We start from the raw sequence: 18,970 nt of genomic DNA on the forward strand, positions 1-18,970 counted from the left end.
TGAAGATAATTCAAAAACGGTTGCAGCAATACATTGAAAGGGAACTGCCAGAAGTTCAGGCCGGATTCAGAAGAGGATGTGGAACCAGGGATATCATTGCTGATGTCAGATGGATCCTGGCTGAAAGCAGAGAATACCAGAAGGACGTTTACCTGTGTTTTATTGACTATGCAAAGGCACTGGGCTGTGTGGGTCAGAACAAATTATGGATAACATTGGGAAGAATGGAAATTCCAATTGTGCTCAGAGGCAGTCATTCGAACAGAACAAGGGGATACTGCCTGGGTTAAAGTCAGGAAAGTGTGTGTCAAGGTTTTATCATTTCACCATATTTATTCAGTCTGTATGCTGAGCAAATAATCCAAGAAGCTGGACTATATGAAGAAGAACAGGGCATCAGGATTGGAGGAAGACTCATTAACAACCTGCGATACGCAGATGACACAACCTTGTTTGCTGGAAGTGAAGAGAACTTGAAGCACTTGCTGATGAAGGTCAAAGACAAGAGCCTTCAATATGGATTACACATCAACATAAAACAGAAATCCTCACAGCGGGACCAATAAGCAACATCATGATAAACAGAAAAAAATATTGAAGTTGTCAAGGATTTTATTTTACTTGGATCCACAATCAACACCCATGGAAGCAGCAGTCAAGAAATCAAATGACACATTGCATTGGGTAAATCTGCAAAAAAAAAAAACCTCTTTAGAGTGTTAAAGGGCAAAGATGTCACCTTGAGGGCTAAGTTGCACCTGACTCAAGCCATGGTATTTTCAATCACCTCATATGCATGGGAAAGCTGGACAATGAATAAGGAAAGCCAAGGAAGAATCAGTGACTCTGAATTATGGTGTTGGCGAAGAATACTTAGTATACCGTGGACTGCCGGAAGAATGAACCAATCTGTCTTGGAAGATGTACAGCCAGAATGTTCCTTAGAAGTGAGGATGGCGGGCGAGACTGTGTAATGTACTTTGGACATGTTATCAGGAGGGACCAGTTCCTAGAGAAGGACATCATGCCTGATGAAGTAGAGCGTCAGCAAAAAATAGGAAGACCCTCAACGAGATGGATGGTCACAGTCCTGCAACAATGGGCTCAAACAAAGCAATGACTGTGAGGATGGCGCAGGATCAGGCAGTGTTTTGTTCTGTTGTACATAGGGTCGCTATGATTTGGAACCAACTTGATGGCACCTAACAATAAGGATATAACATATATACTACTGTCTATACCCGTAGGAGCCCTGGTGGTATCCTTGTTAAGCACTCAACTGGTAAATGAAAGGTCAGGGGTTTGAACCCACCAGCTGCTCCAAGGGAGAAAGATGTGCAGGAAAAAAATGTGGTGACTCGTTTCCATAAAGGTTACAGCCTTGGAAGCCCTATGGGGCAGCTCTACCCTGTCCTACAGGGTTGCTATGAGTGGACAACAGTGGGTATGCGTAATCGTCTTGGATCTACTCAGTACCCCAGGGAGTACAAGTCTAAATCATAAACAAGGCAGTGCCCACTGGCCCCACGGGAACCCTCCTGAGGCTGCACTTTGCACTAAAGCAAACGTGTGACCAGGGCCTCTGGCCTCGTAGACCTGGCCAGCCTCCCCTCCACCCAGCTATGCTGTTTCCACCACCCAAGGTCTCCCCATGGCTGTCCCTTCCCTCATTTGTGCCCACTAAATGTCACTTCCCTCGGGGCCTGCCCTGTGCCCTCCTTCATTTCTCTGAAGCACTTAAATGAGATAGTTCCAGAAACATCTCCCCACAAACATGGCTCCTTAGAGCAAGGGTCTTCTGCTCTTTACCCTGAGCCCAGGCCTGGGGCACCCCTGCATGAGCCACCAGGGAGGAGGAAGGAGGGCGGCAGGGAGGACAGCAGGCAGCCATCCACAGCCTGCTGAGGACAGGGCAACCCTGGAGGATAATGCCGGCCCAGTGTTGAGGAGACAGGAGGGAAGGCATGGAGGGCAGCGTTTGGACAGCCACAGGGTAGAGGGCCTGCAGAGGGACATAGCTCAGCAAACGGGCAAGAAATGTCTAAGTGGGTCCCAGCCCAGCCCGAACAGCACAAGGGCCTCATTTTCCTCCTGTGTCTTTGTGGAAAGTCATACCTGCTCCACGCCATCCTCAGAAACCCAACGAGACCCTCCATCCACCACGTAGCCATGGGCAGAGCACCCCTGAGCCCTGGCCTCTTGGAGCCCAACCCTTGGTCCAGTCCTTCCAGGCACTGAGCAGCCCACCCACGGACTGGCAGTCATTGGGGTCTCAGGACGTGTTTGTCAAAGGAACTGGTCCACCACCACCACCTCCAGCTCAACAAAGACCCCACCTGCAGCCAAGCCTCCCTCCACCCCCCAAAGCTGCACCGCTGTCATTACCTAGGGGCTGATACCCTTGTCTCGAGGGACCCCCAAATGGGCCACGGCTCCCCAGGCCCCCACCGCCGGCAATGGATCCATAGGACATCTTCTTTCAGCAGGCAGCCTCCTCAGGAGCTGGAGAGGACACAGAAACGGGGGGGAGGGGGTTACAGCTCAGGCTGGGCACTCAGGCCTCTGTGCCCACCCCAGACCCAGAGCCCGGCCCCACCACACCCTTCCCAGGGACTCTGTGCCATGACTCAGCTCAACTGGGCTCCCACCAGCCCTGAGTCAGCGAGACCCCCGCATCCCTCCTACTGCCCTTTTGTTCTACCCACTCGGGCATGGGGATGCTGAGACCCCAGGCTGCAGGCACCCACCAAGGGAGACCCTGCAAGGACCACCACTGGGGAGACCCCACAAGCACCCCACTGAGAGGAGCCACCCACAGGCACCTCACCAATGGGAGGCCCCCACAGTTATCCCACCAATGGAAGTCCCCCCAGACACCCCACCAAGGAGAGCCCCCCACACACACCTCACCAAGGGGCGACCCCCACAGGCACTTCACCAAGGGCAGCCCCTCACATGCATCTCAATAAGAGGTGTCCCCCGCAGGTATCTCACCAACCAGAGCCCTCTGCAGGCACTCCACCAAAGGGAGCCCCACAGACACACTCTTCCACAACAGCCCACCACAATGCCAGGGGCCTTAGGACTCCTGTTCACAGAGAGACCAGCAAGGCCCAGACACAGAGGGACTGGCCCAGGCCACAGGGGGCCAGATGGCTGTCCAGTCCTGAGGCTGCTGCCCCACCAGGCCTGGCCCAGGCCTGGCCACAGGGGGCCACACCGCTGTCCAGTCCTGAGGCTGCCGCCCCACCAGCACTGGCCGGACCCTGGCCAGGCACTTGACCTGCACAAACAACAGGAACCCACCCAAATCCAAGGCAGGAGTCATCACCTGTTTTAAAGATGGGAAACCGAGGCTTTGAGAGGTGAGGAAACTCTGCCAAGTCCTGCTTTGTGATCAGAACAGGGCCTGGGGAGATGGGAGGCTGGTCCACGGAGTTCACACTGGCGCTGGCGTCCACAAGGGCGGCACACACAGTGTGAACCCATCTCTGAGTCTCTGAGGTCTCCGGGACTGTGTGCAAGGGTGGCCAAAAGGATGCAGTCACAGCAGGACTGCTGGGCAGAAGGAATGGGTGCCGAGAGGGGGAGGCGGAGGGCTGGCCTGACCTCCAGGGCCCCATGTGGTCCCCCGCTCAGGGCCACATCGGCTCCCTGACCCCACTCTCCCCTGAAACGCAAGGCTGGGTGGCTCTGGGTGCTGAGTTCTGGAACCTGTGCTGCGCTGGGGAACTTCCAGAGACTCCAAGAGGAAGCACGCCCTGTGGGGGGCAGGTGGAGGCCCAGGCTCTCAGGCAGCGCCCACCCTGGGCCAAGCTCAGAAGGAGAGGGGCCTAGGGAGTAAGAGGAATGCAACTAAGTGGGAGGGCAGAGAACAGATCATTACAGGGCCTGGGGCCTCTGAGGGGGCCAGGCAGGCAGAGAGCAGGCAGGCACTGAGCAAGATGGGAGGGGGCGGAAGCTGGCAGCAGGGCCAGGCTAGGGACGACAGTGGAAGCTAACCATCAGTGGTGCCCAAGAATGACCCCAAGCCCCAGGACTGCCTGAATAAGGCCAGACAGAGGGCCAAGGGGACAATGCCCGCCTGCCTACCCACTCACAGGAGGCCCCTGCCGAGAGGCTTCCGGGAACACCAGCATGGCTGGCGCCGGGGCCGTCCCCCTGCCTGAGGGGAGCCGTCTGCCCTCTGGGCTCAGATCCTGTTTACCGGGCACCGGAGGAAGCAGGAGTGCCAGAAAACGCCCACTGCAGCCTGTTGCTGCCCCAAACAAAGCACCAGCCTGGAGGAGAAAGGCCAGCCAGCAGGACTCCACGGGGCTGCCCTGCTCCAAGCCCAGCCAGTGAGTGGGGCAGGGCTGGGTCCCCATCCCAGGAGCCCCCAGGCAGGCTGCCCTGGGCCAGAGCTCTCAAATCCCCAACAGCCGGGGCTCCCAGAGGACAGGTGGCCCTCACAGCAGATGATGAGCCATGTTCACCAGACTGGGCTCCCACTGAGCTGAGGGGCCCCGAAGGGTGAGAGCAGGTGGGGAGGGGGTTCCACAAAGACTCTGCTAGACAAGTTGGGCGTCAATGAATGGGATCGAGGATGAGCAGAGGGGATATGCCCAGGTCAACCGTGAGTCTGCCCACCATGTGGACAGCCTGTTGGGGTGCCCTGCCCGCCCAGCCCGGCTCACACAAGATGGAGAGGAGACCCGCTCAACTCTCCAAGCAGACTGCCTTCTGAGTGATGGGGAGTACCGGTCCCCAAAGCTGGTCCTAGGGGAGAACACTGCTTTGAAACTGCAAGGTCAAAGAGGACGAAATTAATGAGACCCCCAATCCCGCCCAGCTGGAGCTGCCAGCCTGCTCTTAGCAAGTTTCCCTGCTTGAAGTCCTTCCTAGGGGCTAACTGGCACCCTTCCCGCTGCACCCCCCACCCTGTTCCTGATCAGCCTTCAGAGATTAGTCACACCCCATGTCTCTCTGTCCACACCCCGAGCTGGGGCAAGTGTTAAAAGGACGAGCACAGGACTGAAATGTCAGATACGTCAACCCTGGCTCTGGGGTCCGGGGAAGGGAGCTAGGGTCCCACTGCTCCGGAATTCTGTCCTCTGTGACAGGAGGAGCAGAGAGGGCAGGGGCCATAGCACTTGCCTGATGCTGATTTCTGGAGGTGTGGTGCCTAGGCATGTGGTACAGGCTGCCCGGTGACCACTGCCCAGAAAGCGTCAAGCACAGAGGTCAGCAAACGACACCCCACCTTGGAGTTGTGAGGGTCTGTGTGCGCTGTGATGGGTGTGTCAGAGGGATGGACAGTGGGAGAGGAGGGAGCAGCCAGGCGGGGCAGGAGGAGAGTCATGGCTGCGCTCCCACGCTGGGTCTGCCGGCTGGCAGCACCGCAAGGCTCACATGCCCAGTGCTGCCGGGGGCACACAGCAGACACAGCCCTGCGGCTCTGCCCAACCCTACACCATGCACCAGCTGCCACGACCAGCCACAGCCCCTCCAAGGAGGCAGGCAGCCTAGGCCATATTGCTTCGAGACCTCAGCAGCTGCCCACAGAGGACAGGGTTGGGAGGCAACCAGGAGATGCCCACGTTGTTCCAGGTGGATGTGGCTGCCAGGCTGCCTGCTCAGCCAAGGGCCAGCGGGCTCATCGTGTCTGCCTGGGAAGGCTTCGGGCAGGACTAATGCCATCTGGACCGCCTATCTTCCACTCGTCCCTGCCGCAGGCATCACCAATACGGCACCAACCTCACGGATGTGTCCCTAGTGGTCGCTGTGGAAGCCAAGCCAACTTTGGGACTGCAAGGTGAAGACCAGGATGTCACCACGAGGCTAGGCCACACCCCAGAATGGGCCTGAGTCTGGTCACAACCAGTGCCATGTTGAGCGTTACATTGAAAAAACTTCTAGGGCCTGTTTTGGGGCCAGAGGGTGCCTGGGATGACGGCTGGGGTCTCCCATGGGCACAGGCCAAGGAGCCTGTGCTGGGTATTTCCCAAGCTAGCTCCAACCTCGGTGTTTAAGATGAGGAAACCACCACAAGCAAGGAAAAGCAGCTTAGAAAAGTCACAGACACAGGCAGGGCCTAGACCAAGGCCACCAATTCCCCCAGGCCTGGAGGGCTGTCAGCCTGCCCCTGGCTCCCATGCTCACAGGACCCCTCCTTGGTGCTGCATCATGTGCGGGATCTCACGGGTGCCCTCACGCTGGTCTCCCCGTTAGACCATGAGCTCCACAAGGGGACCAGCTCTTGTCCATCCTGTAAGGCCCACGTGTACATTCACTCATTCATCTACAGCATGGTGGTGCTTGATTCAAAATCAGCGGTGCCAGCAAAACGTCAGGGCTTTTAAGGTGCACAGGTAGCTATAGATGTCAACGCGTGTGGGTACATACAGAGTCACATACACACACTTACACAGGCTTGTATGCGTATGACACACATCTGTTTCCTAATTTTATCCACTGAGAGAGCCTAGAAGCTACGACACCACCATAGCAATGCACACACCTACCACACAGAGCCACAAAAGGACTTAAGGCTCCTTAGACGAATGGCTGATTCCTAGGCCGGGGCAGGAAAAGTGAAAGACAAGCCTGGAATGTCTTGTTCTGGAAGAAAGTAAAGACGTGCTCAGAGAAAGGAGGGGACACCACAAAGCACAGAGGAGCCAACTTGCAAAGCTTCCTACTGGCAAAATCTGGGACAGCGTGTGCATGAAAATAGCAAATGATAGTAAAGGACTACAACCCACTGAATAAAACAAAAATGCATGCAACCACACTGTTATAAACGAACTGTTGGTGTTAGGTGCCATCAAGTTGGTTCCAACTCATAGCGGCCCTATGTCAACAGAATGAAACACTGCCCGCTCCTGCGCCATCCTCACAATCATTGTTATGCTTAAGCCCACTGCTGCAGCCACTGTTGTCAATTCATCTCATTGAGGGTCTTCCTCGTTTTTGCTGACCCTCTACCAAGCATGATGTCATTTTCCAGGGACTGATCCCTCCTGACAACATGTCCAAAGTATGTGAGACATAGTCGTGCCATCCTTGCTTCTAAGGAGCATTCTGGTTGTACCTCTTCTAAGACAGATTTGTTCGTTCTTTTGGCAGCCCATGGTATGTTCAATATTCTTCGCCAGCACCACAATTCAAAGGCGTCAACTCTTCTTCGGTCTTATTCATCGTCCAGCTTTCACGTGCATAGGTGGCAACTGAAAACGCTATGGCTTCAGTCAGGTGCACCTTAGTCTTCAAGGTGACATCTTTGCTTTTCAACACTTTAAAGAGGTCTTTTGCAGCAGATTTACCCAATGCAAATGAATAAGTAGAAAAAAGAGGGAGAGAGAAAGCTTTTCCTCACGGTAGAAAGCCAACTAACTAATGTGGAAGGAATGATGGAACCAGCAACCATCAGGCCAACAGCTGATTCTGCGGACATTCAGAAAGCCCAGAGGAGCTAAAGCTAGTGGGTGAAAGTGTGGTCAGTAACAGGATATTTATATAGTTTCAATGTATCTCCCCTGTTACGGGGTGAATGGTGTCCCACTGAAAAGATGTGTTGAAGGCCTAACCTATGAATATGACCTTGCTTGGAAACAGGGTTTTTGAAGATGTTATCCGTTAGGCTAACAGGAGGTTATATAGGAGTAGGGTAGATCATAATCCTGTATGAATGATGTCCTTATAAACGAAGAGACACAGAGACAGGGAGAAGAAGGATACCATGTGACAACAAAATAATTCAAAAGTACAAGGGCAAGCAAAGAATTGCCAGAAGCCACCAGAGGCTGAGACAGAGATGGAACAGAGTCTGTCCCAGAGTCCTCAGAAGGAATCAACACGGTTGGCACCCTGACATCACACTCAGCCCCAGAACTGTGAGACAATAAACTTCTGTTCTTTAAAGCCACCCAGTGGTTTGTACCTTGTTACAGCAGCTGTAGGCGACTAATACCTCCCCCAAGGTACTTATTTAATTAAAAAGGGAAAAATAACCGCCTTACAGAGGAAAAGAGACACGATTTTATCCCAGGATCTAGCATGTCGTCATCAGCAACAGGACAAGCCAGCATCATGTGCCACCTGACAGGACACACTGAGAGGGACACACCATCACTGCTGTGGTCTTCCTGCCAGAAGTATATGACCAGGATAAACACTACAGAATAAAAGGGCTGCAACCTCCGTAAACGCCGATGTCGTAAAACAAAGGCAGGCTGAGGAACTGCTCCGGTTACAGGAGGTTAAAACGAGCGTCATCACCAAAACCAATACGTGATCTGCAATTTCCTTTTGCTAAAAAGGATATAAGGTGCATTGGCAGCTCAGTGGTAGAATTCTCGCCTTCAACACAGGAACCCGGGTTCGATTCCTGGCCAATGCCCTTCACGTGCAGCCACCACTCATCTGTCAGTGGAGGTTTGCGTGTGGCTATGATGCTGAACAGCTTTCAGACTAAAACAGACTGGGAAGAAAGGCCTGGGGAAAGACTTCTGAAAATCAGCCAGTGAAAACCCTACGCATCACAACGGTTCAATCCGCAACCGATCACGGGGATGATGCAAGACCAGGCAGCATTTGATTCCATTGTGCATGGGGTCGCCATGAGTCAGGAGCCAACTCGACAGCAGCTGACGACAACAACAGAAAGGATATTATTAGGGTAATTCACTAAACATGAATAAGATCTTTGGACAACAGGATCATGTCAATGTCGATTTTCTGCTTTGGGTAATTATACTCTGGCTGTGTAAGACAATACGTATTTGTGGGTCTAGGATCGTGATGCCTGCAACTCACTGTCATGTACACATACATACAGAGAGAGGAGCACAGAGCAAACACGGTGAAAAGTTAACCTGTGGGAAACTTAGATAAAAGGTATGAAGAAATTCTTTGTGATAACCCGGAAACTTTTCCTTACATCTAAAATTCCATTCAAAAGGTCTTAAAATTAAAAACAAAATACAAACTCATCAGACACTTAAAAAAAATTCTAGGAATAAGCTTAAGAAAGAGACACAAGATAAGTACACTGAAAAGTATATTATCAAAAGAAAATAAAAAAGATTTAAAGGAATGGAGGAACACCCCATGTTGGCAGGCTGACTGGAACACTCAATACCACTAGGATATTAATTAGCCCCAAACTGATTTATAGATTCATTGCAGTTCCAATCAAAATCTCGCCAGGTTTTCTTCTGAAGGGAAATGGACAAGTGGGTTTTAAAGTTCATATGAAAACAAAAAGAATCTATAAAAGCCAAGGCAATACTGAAGAAGAAAATCAAAGACTCACACAAGACCTAGTGCAAAGTTACAGTAATTAAGATTCTATGGTACTGGCACTGAGATAGACACACACTTAAAATACCTTCTAAAAGCATGAAGTCTCTCCCAATTTAAAAACAATCTATTAAACAACTCTTGAAGGAAAAGGAAAAATTAAAAACTAAAGTTAAGGAATTTCTAAAAGACAATAAGGACAATAAGCACGCCACATGTAAGGATCTATGAGATACACTTAAAGCAGTGATCAGAGGAAAATTCCTAAACCTGAACATTTTTATGAATGAAAAGTGAAAACAAATGAACTAACTTCTTAGCTCAAAAGGCTAAAAACACAACAACAAAATAATTCAAAAGTACACAAAGAAGGAATTAATATAAGTAAAAGCAAGAATTAATGAGAAAGACAATTTGGCGCTTGCTTAAAAAGCTGGAAATAGAAGTACCACATGATCCAGCAATCCCACTCTTTGGAATATATCCTAGAGAAATAAGAGCGGTCACACAAATAGATATACACACATCCATGTTCACTGCAGCTCTGTTCACAATAGCAAAAAGACAGAGAACAAGGTAGGTGCCCATCAACGGACGAATGGATAAACAATTTATGGTATATTCACACAACTGAATACTACACAATGATAATTTTCAAAAGCCAAATATTCTCAATACTCCACATATTATTCCAGAGGATTAAAAATGAAGGAAAACTTCCTGATTCTTTTTAGGAAACATGTACAACATTGGTACTAAAATCTGTTAAACACAGTTTAAAAAAGAGAAAATTGCAAACCAATATTAGTTATGAACATTGGGGCAAAAATACTCAACAAAATATTAACGAAATCCAAACTCCCATTTATTTACTTACTCTAGGACTGCAAGGCCAGGTCAACATTATGAAATGCATTAACATAACACACCACGTTGATGCATCTGAGGGAAAAAGCTTATGAGTATCTGTCTCCATAAAAGATGTTAAAAATGCCTTCCTCAAATCCCACACCCATTCCTGATGAAAATATTCAAGACCCTTCCTTAAAACGATAAAATATATACCCTTTACATTCTTAATGGAGAGAGGCTGAAAACATTCCCCTTGTGATCAGGAACAAGACAAGTACACCCTTTATCACCACTCCTATTTAACATTGTGCTGGAAGTCCTAGCTAGAGCAATAAGGCAAGAAACAGAAATAAAGGGAGTTCAAATCGGTAATGAAAAAGTGACACTGTCCCTATTTGCAGATGATCTGATACTATACATAGAAAGCCCAAAAGACTCCATGAGAAAACTACTGGAACTAATAGAAATATTAAGCAGAGTAGCATAATACAAGATAAACATACAAAAATCAGTTGGATTCTTAAACACCAATAAAGAGAATGATGAAAAGGAAATCAGGAAAACAATACCATTTACAACAGCCCCTAAAAAGATAAAATTATTGGGAAAAAATTTAACCAGGTGTCATGGACTGAATTGTGTCCCCCCAAAAAATATGTATCAACTTGTTTAGGCCATGATTCCCAGTATTATGTGGTTGTCCTCCATTTTGTGATTGTAATTTTATGTTGAAAGGGTTAGTGAGGGATTGCAACACCACTCTCACTCAGGTCACTTCTCTGATCCAAGGTAAAGGGAGTTTCCCTAGGGTGTGGCCTATACCACCTTTTATCTCTCAAGAGGTGAAAGAAAAGGGAAGCAAGCAGAGTTGGGGACCTCATACCACCAAGAAAGCAGCACCAGGAGCAGAGCACATCCCTGGGACCTGGGGTCCCTGTGCCTGAGAAGCTCCTCGACCAGGGGAAGATTGAGGACAAGGACCTTCCTCCAGAGCCAATAGAGACAGAAAGCCTTCCCCTGGAGCCAACACCATGGATTTGGACTTGTAACCTACTAGACTGTGAGAAAATAAATTTCTCTTTGTTAGAGCCATCCACTAGTGGTATTTCTGTTATGGCGGCACTAGATGACTAAGACACCAGGGATATAAAAGACCTACACAAAGAAAACTACAAAATACTACTACAAGAAACCAAAAGAAATCTACATAAATGGAAAACATACTATGCTCATGGATAGGTAGGCTCAACATTGTGAAAATGACAGTTCTACCCAAAGTGATTTACAAATACAATGCAATACCAATCCAAATACCAACAACATTCTTTAAAGACTTATCATTAACTTTATATGGAAAGAGAAGAAGCCCTGGCTAAGTAAAGCACTATTGAAAAAGAAGAATAAAGTAGGAGGACTCGCACTACCTGACCTCAGAACCTACTATACAGCTACAGTAGTCAAAACAGCCTGGTACTGGTGCAATGACAGATACATTGACCAGTGGAACAGAATTGAGAACCCAGATGTAAATCCATTCACCTATGGTCACCTGATCTTCAACAGGGGCCCAAAGTCCATCAAATGGGGAAAAGGCAGTCTTTTTAACAAATGGTGCTGACAAAACTGGATGTCCATCTACAAAAAAATGAAACAGGACCCATACCTCACACCATATACAAAAACTAACTCAAAATGGATTGAAGACCTAAATATATAGCCAAAAACCATGGCATTCATTGAAGAAAAAATAAGATCAACGCTAGAGGCCCTCATACACGATATTAACAGGATTCATACCACAACCCGCAGCACATAAGCTCCAGAGGATAAGCTAGATAACTGGGATCTCCTAAAAATTAAACATTTATGCTTATGAAAAGACTTCACCAAAAGTAAAAAGAGGACCTACAGACTGGGAAAAAAAAAATTGGCTATTAGAAATCAGACAAAGGTCTAATCTCTAAAATCTACAAGAAAATCCAACATCTCTACAACAAAAAAACAAATAATCCAATTTAAAAATAGGCAAAACAAATGAACAGACACTTCACCAAAGAAGACATTCAAGCAGTGGACAGATACATGAGGAGCTGCTCACGATCTCTAGCCATCAGAGAAATGCAAATCAAAACTGACATGAGATACCATCTCACCCTGGCATTACTGGCATAAAGCAATAAAACAGGAAATAACAAACACTGGAGAGGCCGTGGGGAGATTGGAACCCTTATGCACCGCTGGTGGGAATGCAAAATGGTACAACCATTTTGGAAAATGATATGGCGCTCCCTTAGAAAGCTAGAAATAGATATATCGTATGATCCGGCAATCCCACTCCTAGGAATACATCCTAGAGAAATGAGTCGTCCCATGGATAGATATGTGTACACCCATGTTCACTGCAGCATTGTTTACAATAGCAAAAAGATGGAAACAACCTCAATGCCCACCGACGGATGAATGGATGAACAAACCGTGGTACATGCACACAATGGAGTATTACCCAACGATAAAGCACAACGATGAATCTGTGAAGCATCTCATAACATGGAGGAATCTGGAGGGCATTATGCTGAGTGAAATAAGTCAATCACTAAAGGACAAATATTGTATGAGACCACCAATGTAAAAACCCATGAAAAGGTTTACATACAAAAAGGAACAACCTTTGATGGTTACAAAGGGAGGGGAGGAGCAGGGGTGGAAAAACTTAATAGATAAGTGGAAACTTTGGTGAAGGGTAAGACAGTACACAATACTGGGGAAGCCAGCACAACCTGTACAAGGAAGGTCATGGAAGCTCCACAGACTCATCTAAACTCCTTGAAGGACCACATTGCTGGGCTGAGGGCCATGGGGACCATGGTCTCAGGAAACATCTAGCTCAACTGGCGTAACGTAGTTTATAAAGAATATGTTCTACTTCTATTTTGGGGAGTAGAGTCTGGGGGTCTTAAAAGCCTGAGTGGCTGTCTTAGTCATCTAGTGCCTTTGTAACAGAAATACCACAAGTGGATGTAAGACAGGGAGCAAAGGCCCTGAGATCGGAGGGTGCCTGTTTGAGAAATAGGGAAGAGACTGCTGTGGTCAGAGGAGAAACAAGTAAAAGACAAATAGACTATACTATCAGAGAGGTAATGGGGGTTGAGTGTAGAACCTAGACACTTAGTAAGACAGAGAACAGAGAGGCCCCCAAATCTGCAAACAAAATAACAAGAAATGGGCCAGGGCACAGAAACAAACCCATTCCCCAGAAGAATGGGGCAGGGTATCTAAAAATAGCCCACAAACTCCTTTAAAGTTGCCTTTCAGAAGCAGCTGGAAAAGACCAGACCCAGGGACACGCACAGAACATCCACCTGTGACCGCTGTGTGACCTTCCACCAGGAGCAGTGAGGGGCTACAGCCCCAGCCGGGGAATCGAACCCAGGGAGCGAGAGACTGCGCAGGCGCGACACCCCATTACAAGTCCTGCTACGAATCCCAGAGGCCTCCAGGACAGGAGCCATCTTGGAAAGCTGCTACACACGCACCTTAGGTAACATACCCCTGCCTGTGTCTATGAATAAACATGGATCTTTTCCCAACCAAGAACCTTTAAAAACTCGGGCCCATCTTTTGTTCTGTGAGATGAGGGTATGTGTTGCTCTAGGCCCTCGTCGTCTCCACCGTTCAATAAAGCTTTGCTCACGTGGAAAACTACGTGCCTTACCTGCTCATTCTTGACCAGTTAGAGGCAAGAACCTTATTCTGGTAACAGATGGTTTTAACAAAGAGAAATTTATTTCCTCATAATAAAGTAGGCTAAAAGTCCAAATTCAGGGTGTCAGCTCTAGGGGAAGCCTTTCTCTCACTGTCGGTCTTCTCGTCAATCTTCCCTGGACTAAGAGACTCTTCATGCAGGGACCCCAGGTCCAGAGGACACGCTCTGTTCCCAGAACTGCTTTCTTGGTGGTATGAGGTCCCCCTGTCTCTCTGCTCACTTTTTTTATATCTCAAGAGATTGCCTCAGATACAATCCAATCCTGTAGATTGAGTCTTGCCTCACTAACACAACTGGCACCTATCCTCCCTCATTAACATCATAGAGCCAGGGTTTACAACATTAGGAAAATCACACAATACCTGGAATCCTGGCTCAGCCCAACTGATACACATATTTTTCGGGGGACACAATCCAGTCCATGACATTCCACCCTTTGGCCCCCAAAAAATCACATCCTTGCAACATGCAAAACATATTCACCCCATCATACCAGAGCAAAAGTCTTAACTCAAAGTGCAAAATCTAAAAATTCATCTTCATCTGTGAAATCCAGAACACAAGTTACTTGTTTCCAAAGGTATGATGGCAGAACAGGCACAAGCTAGACATTTCCATTCCAAATGGGAGAAGCTGGAAGAAAAGGGATAACAGGCACCAAGCAAGTCAGCAGAACACATTACTTGAGCCCTCGAAGCTTTGAAAATAATTCTCTGTTCTCTGAGACAATTTACACAATGGCCCTGCCCTTCAGACTCTAGATATTGGCCACACTCTCCGGATTCTGAATAGAGGACCCACGGCCCTGGGCTTCAGCTCTGCCTTCCAGGCCCAATGGGACAGCAACTCTGCTCCCTCAGCTTTGGGCGCACCATTCTCCTAGTCCACGTGAGTGGCAACTCCACCCTTGGAAACACCAGAGGCCTTGGCTCCACCCTTTGAAACCTCTGAGGTCATGGCCATACCTTTTGAGACTGAAGCAGCCTGTGTTCTTTGTGTCTTCAGCTTCTGTTTCCTGGGTTCTTGGCCTCTGGGCATGCCTCCTGCCTCACACCTGACACCTGCCCTGCAGGGGCAAGTGTTCCAAAGCTCTGTAGCTCCACCGATAAGGGCCTGGAGGCACTCCACTCCACCAGGAAGCTCCTGAGCACGGGTACTCAGCTCTCTTGCTCTGTGGGTCGATTCCAGCACTGTCTCACGCTGGTTTCCTGGTTCTGCTGCTATTGGTTCTCTGCTGCTGCCACTTCTCTGCCACTGCAGGTTCTCTGCTGCTGCTGGTTCTCTATCCATTCACAGTTTCAAAACCACTTCCACATTTTAGGTATCTGTTAGAGCAGCACCCACTCTCGGGTGCCAAATTCTGTCTTAGTCATCCAGTGCTGCTGTAACAGAAATACCCCAAGTGGATGGTTTTAACAGAGAGAAATTTATTTCCTCACATTAAAGTAGGCTAGAAGTCCAAATTCAGGGTGTCAGTTCTAGGGGAAGCCTTTCTCTTACTGTCGGTCTTTTCTTCAATCTTCCCCCGGACTAGGAGCTTCTTCGTGCAGGGACCCCAGGTCCAGAGGACACGCTCTGCTCCCAGAACTGCTTTCTTGGTGGTATGAGGTCCCCCCGTCTCTCTGCTCACTTCTTTTGTATCTCAAGAGATTGCCTCAGATACAATCCAATCTTGTAGATTGAGTCCTGCCTCATTTACACAACTGCCGCTCATCCTCCCTCATTAACATCTTAGAGGCAGGATTTACAACATACAGGAAAATCACACAATACCGGGAATCATGGTCCAGCCAAATTTATACACACAAATTTTCAGGGGACATAATTCAATCCATGACAGCAGCCACCTAGGATACTCCACTGGTCTCACCCCTTCGGGAACAAGGAAAAATGAAGAAAACTAAACATACAAGGGAAAGATTAGTCCAAAGGACTGATGGACCACATCTACCATGGCCTCCACCAGAGTGAGTCTAGTACAACTAGATGGTGCCTGGCTACCACCACTGACTGCTCTGACAGAGATCACAATAGAGGGTCTTGGACAGAGCTGGAGAAAAGTGTAGAACAAAATTCTAATTCAAAAAGAAAGACCAGACTTGCTGGCGGGACAGAGACTGGAGAAACCCTGAGAGTATGGCCCCCAGACACCCTTTCAGCTCATTAAGGAGATCACTCCTGAGATTCACCTTTCAGCCAAAAATTGAACAGGCCCAGGGAATAAAACAAGACTAAAGGGGTGCACCAGCCCTGGGGCAGGGTATGGAAGACAAGAGGGAATGGGAGGGAATAGGGAACCCAGGGTTAAGAAGGGAGAGTGTTGATATGTCGTGGGGTTATTAACCAACTGTCACAGAACAATATGAGTACTAACCTTTTGATGAGAAACTAGTTTGTTCTGTAAACCTTCATCTAAAGCACAATAAAAATAAAAGAATTTCCAAAAATATCTATACATATACACACACACCCTTTAGTCCTAAAATGAGCACCTTATTTAATGGGAAAACATTAAAAGCAGGTCCCAAATATCAAGAACAAGGAAAGAGTGCCTGCTGTCTCTAATCTCATTCAACATTGTACTGGAGGTACAATGCAGTTAGACAAAAGAGATCAGTTAAAGGCTTAAGAAATAAATTTAACCCTATTCACAAATGATACGACGGTATACTTGGAATACCCTACAGAAACAACATTAAAACTCAAACAAGAAAAGACTTCAGTAAAGTACCAGAATATAAAAATTTACACACAGAAATCAATAGCCTTCATACACAGAAATAGCCAGTTGCAGGGTGTAATAGGGAAAACCCCACTTACAATGGCAACAAAGAAAATAATAATACACCTAAGGACTCATTTAACAAGAAAATCTATGAGGGAAGAACCTGTTAGAGGAAACCTTAAAACGTCCCCCTGAAAGACACAGAAGTAGGATTGATCAAATGTAGAGCACTCCTTGTTCTTGGGATCGTGAACATGTCAGCTCTCCCATCCCAGTAAAAATACAAACAAGGATTTTGCTAGACCGTTTCATAGAGACTCTCCTGTCAAAAAACAAGCATGCAACACGAAACAAACAAATAAACATCCAGGAAAACAGAAAACAAACAAATAGAAGGCCATGAGGGAGAACTTGTACTACTTAACTTTTAAAAACCCTGGAGAATGAAGTCCTGATCCATGCTACAACATGTGTGAACCTAGAATTGATTACGCTAGCGGATATAGGGTTTCTTCTTAGGGTGGTGAAAATGGTCTAGAATTTGACAGTAGTGATGGATGCAGAACTCTGAGAATATACTAAACAACACTGAACTTTATATTTTAAAATGGTGAGCTTTATGATATATGAATTATATCACAATAAAGCTATTATTAAAAACGCTAGAAAGGCTCTGTAATTAGAACTCTGTGCATGAAAACATAAATTGACTAATGGTGTAAAAAAGAAAGTACAAAAATAGACCCACACGCCTATGGAAATTTAGTCAGTGATAAAAGCAGCGTCTCAGATCAAAGGAAGACTTTTTAATACATGGTGCTGGAACGACCAGGCAGCCATTTGGAAAAATATAAAAATTGGTCCATGCCTCACATAATGAAAAAGAATAAACTCCAGCTGGATTGAGGATATCAATGGAAAAAATAAAACAGTAAAAGTATGCAAAAAGGAGGAGGAGGAGGAGAAAGAGGAGGTGGACGGGTTCCTCTTCACTGTGGCTGTAGGGGAAAGTTTTCTCAGTAGGACTAAAATAAAAATGCAGTAAAAGGAAAGGCTGATACTTTAGACCACATAGATATAAAAACTTTGTAATGAAAAATGTGGCAAAAAAAAGAAACACCATGAGCAAAGTAAAAAGGCAACTGACAAGCTGAGAAAAAATATTTGCTACCTAGGGCCACTGCACCTCAAGCGCAGCCCCTGTCCGCCAGTCTGTCCGTGGAGGCTCGTATGCTGCTGTGACCGACAAGTTTCACTCAGCAGAGCTTCCAGACTAAGACGGGCTAGGAAGAAAGGTCTGGGGATCCGCTCCCCAAAATCGGCCGATGGAAATCTTACAGGTTAGAACCCAACAAGCAACCGAGCGCAGGGATGGCGCAGAGCCTGGCAGTCTTTGGTTCGTTGTGCGTCAGGTCACCATGAGTCAGGTGCTGACTCGACAGCCGCTAACAATAAAAACAACACAAGACAGAGAAAAGGCTAATATCCTTAATATACTTAGAGTTGTTTAAAACTGAGGGAAAAAAAGACAAAAACCAGATGAAAAAACGGGCAAAAGACGCGATCAGAATTCATACACACGCACACAGATACACGCACGCACGCACACACACACGCATGCACACAAACACACGCACACAAATAAAGCTATGCTTAAGCATATGGAAAAATGTTCCTGTTCACTCATAATCAGAAAAATTCGATTTACAACTACCCTGAGAGAGTTCCAACCCTGCCGAGGATGTGGAAAGCTGAGAAGAGTGTTGCACTCAACCTAACAGGAAAAAGCTAGGAACACTATAAAATCTCCATTTTCTTGAGTCTGTCAGACCGCTGAGGCTGCAGGGCACTGGCCCACCTGTAGTAGAGACACTGGGTGCATACCAACAGGTGAGAATGCAGCGATGTCCACAGAGAGCCTGGGCGTTCAAACCAACTCACAATCGCTGACCCACGGACCTCCGCCAGGTGCCCTGGGACAGCGTGGAGGCGGGGCAAAGAGCTGAGGAAGATACCCTTGGTGGTGCTAACGCCTGCCAAGGTGAACCCCCACCAGGGCCCTTCTTCCCTAAGAAACAAAAGCCTGAGACTAATGGAGTAAGGGCAGCCCTGTCAATCCCAGGGAACAGATGAATTCTCCTTGTGGCTGTCCCTGGAAAAGGGGCAGGAAACCTTCCCAGATCACAAAAGGCTTCCTATCACTCGGAGAGGGACAGGGAGTCTCTCACATATAGAAAACTGGCAGAAGGCTCAAGGTTCACACTACCTACCGAACCTAACACAAAGTGAGGTCAAGAATCTGAGCTGACCCATAACAAGAGAAGAGATTGAAAAGATAATTAAAAAAA

The 18,970-nt window shown here is 47.6% G+C and overlaps 1 protein-coding gene across 10 annotated transcripts in view; it reads right to left on the minus strand.

The window, feature by feature from the left end:
* The window catches only part of TSNARE1 (t-SNARE domain containing 1), a 226,749-nt gene that overhangs the window by 167,510 nt on the left and 40,269 nt on the right, over window positions 1-18,970 (minus strand). For 9 of the 10 annotated variants that reach the window (XR_010317843.1, XM_064268138.1, XM_064268140.1 and 6 more), the window contains exon 2: window positions 2,386-2,502. Coding sequence is in view for 8 of the 10 variants with exons in the window: in XM_064268138.1 (XP_064124208.1) it covers window positions 2,386-2,473 (88 nt within the window). In the remaining 2 variants the exon portion in view is untranslated. Of the gene's footprint in view, window positions 1-2,385; window positions 2,503-18,970 lie in introns of those variants that run through there. The other variant, XM_064268135.1, reaches the window with a different exon arrangement.

This window comes from Loxodonta africana, chromosome 14, assembly GCF_030014295.1.
Source record: "Loxodonta africana isolate mLoxAfr1 chromosome 14, mLoxAfr1.hap2, whole genome shotgun sequence".
In the NCBI taxonomy this organism is placed as follows: domain Eukaryota; kingdom Metazoa; phylum Chordata; class Mammalia; order Proboscidea; family Elephantidae; genus Loxodonta; species Loxodonta africana.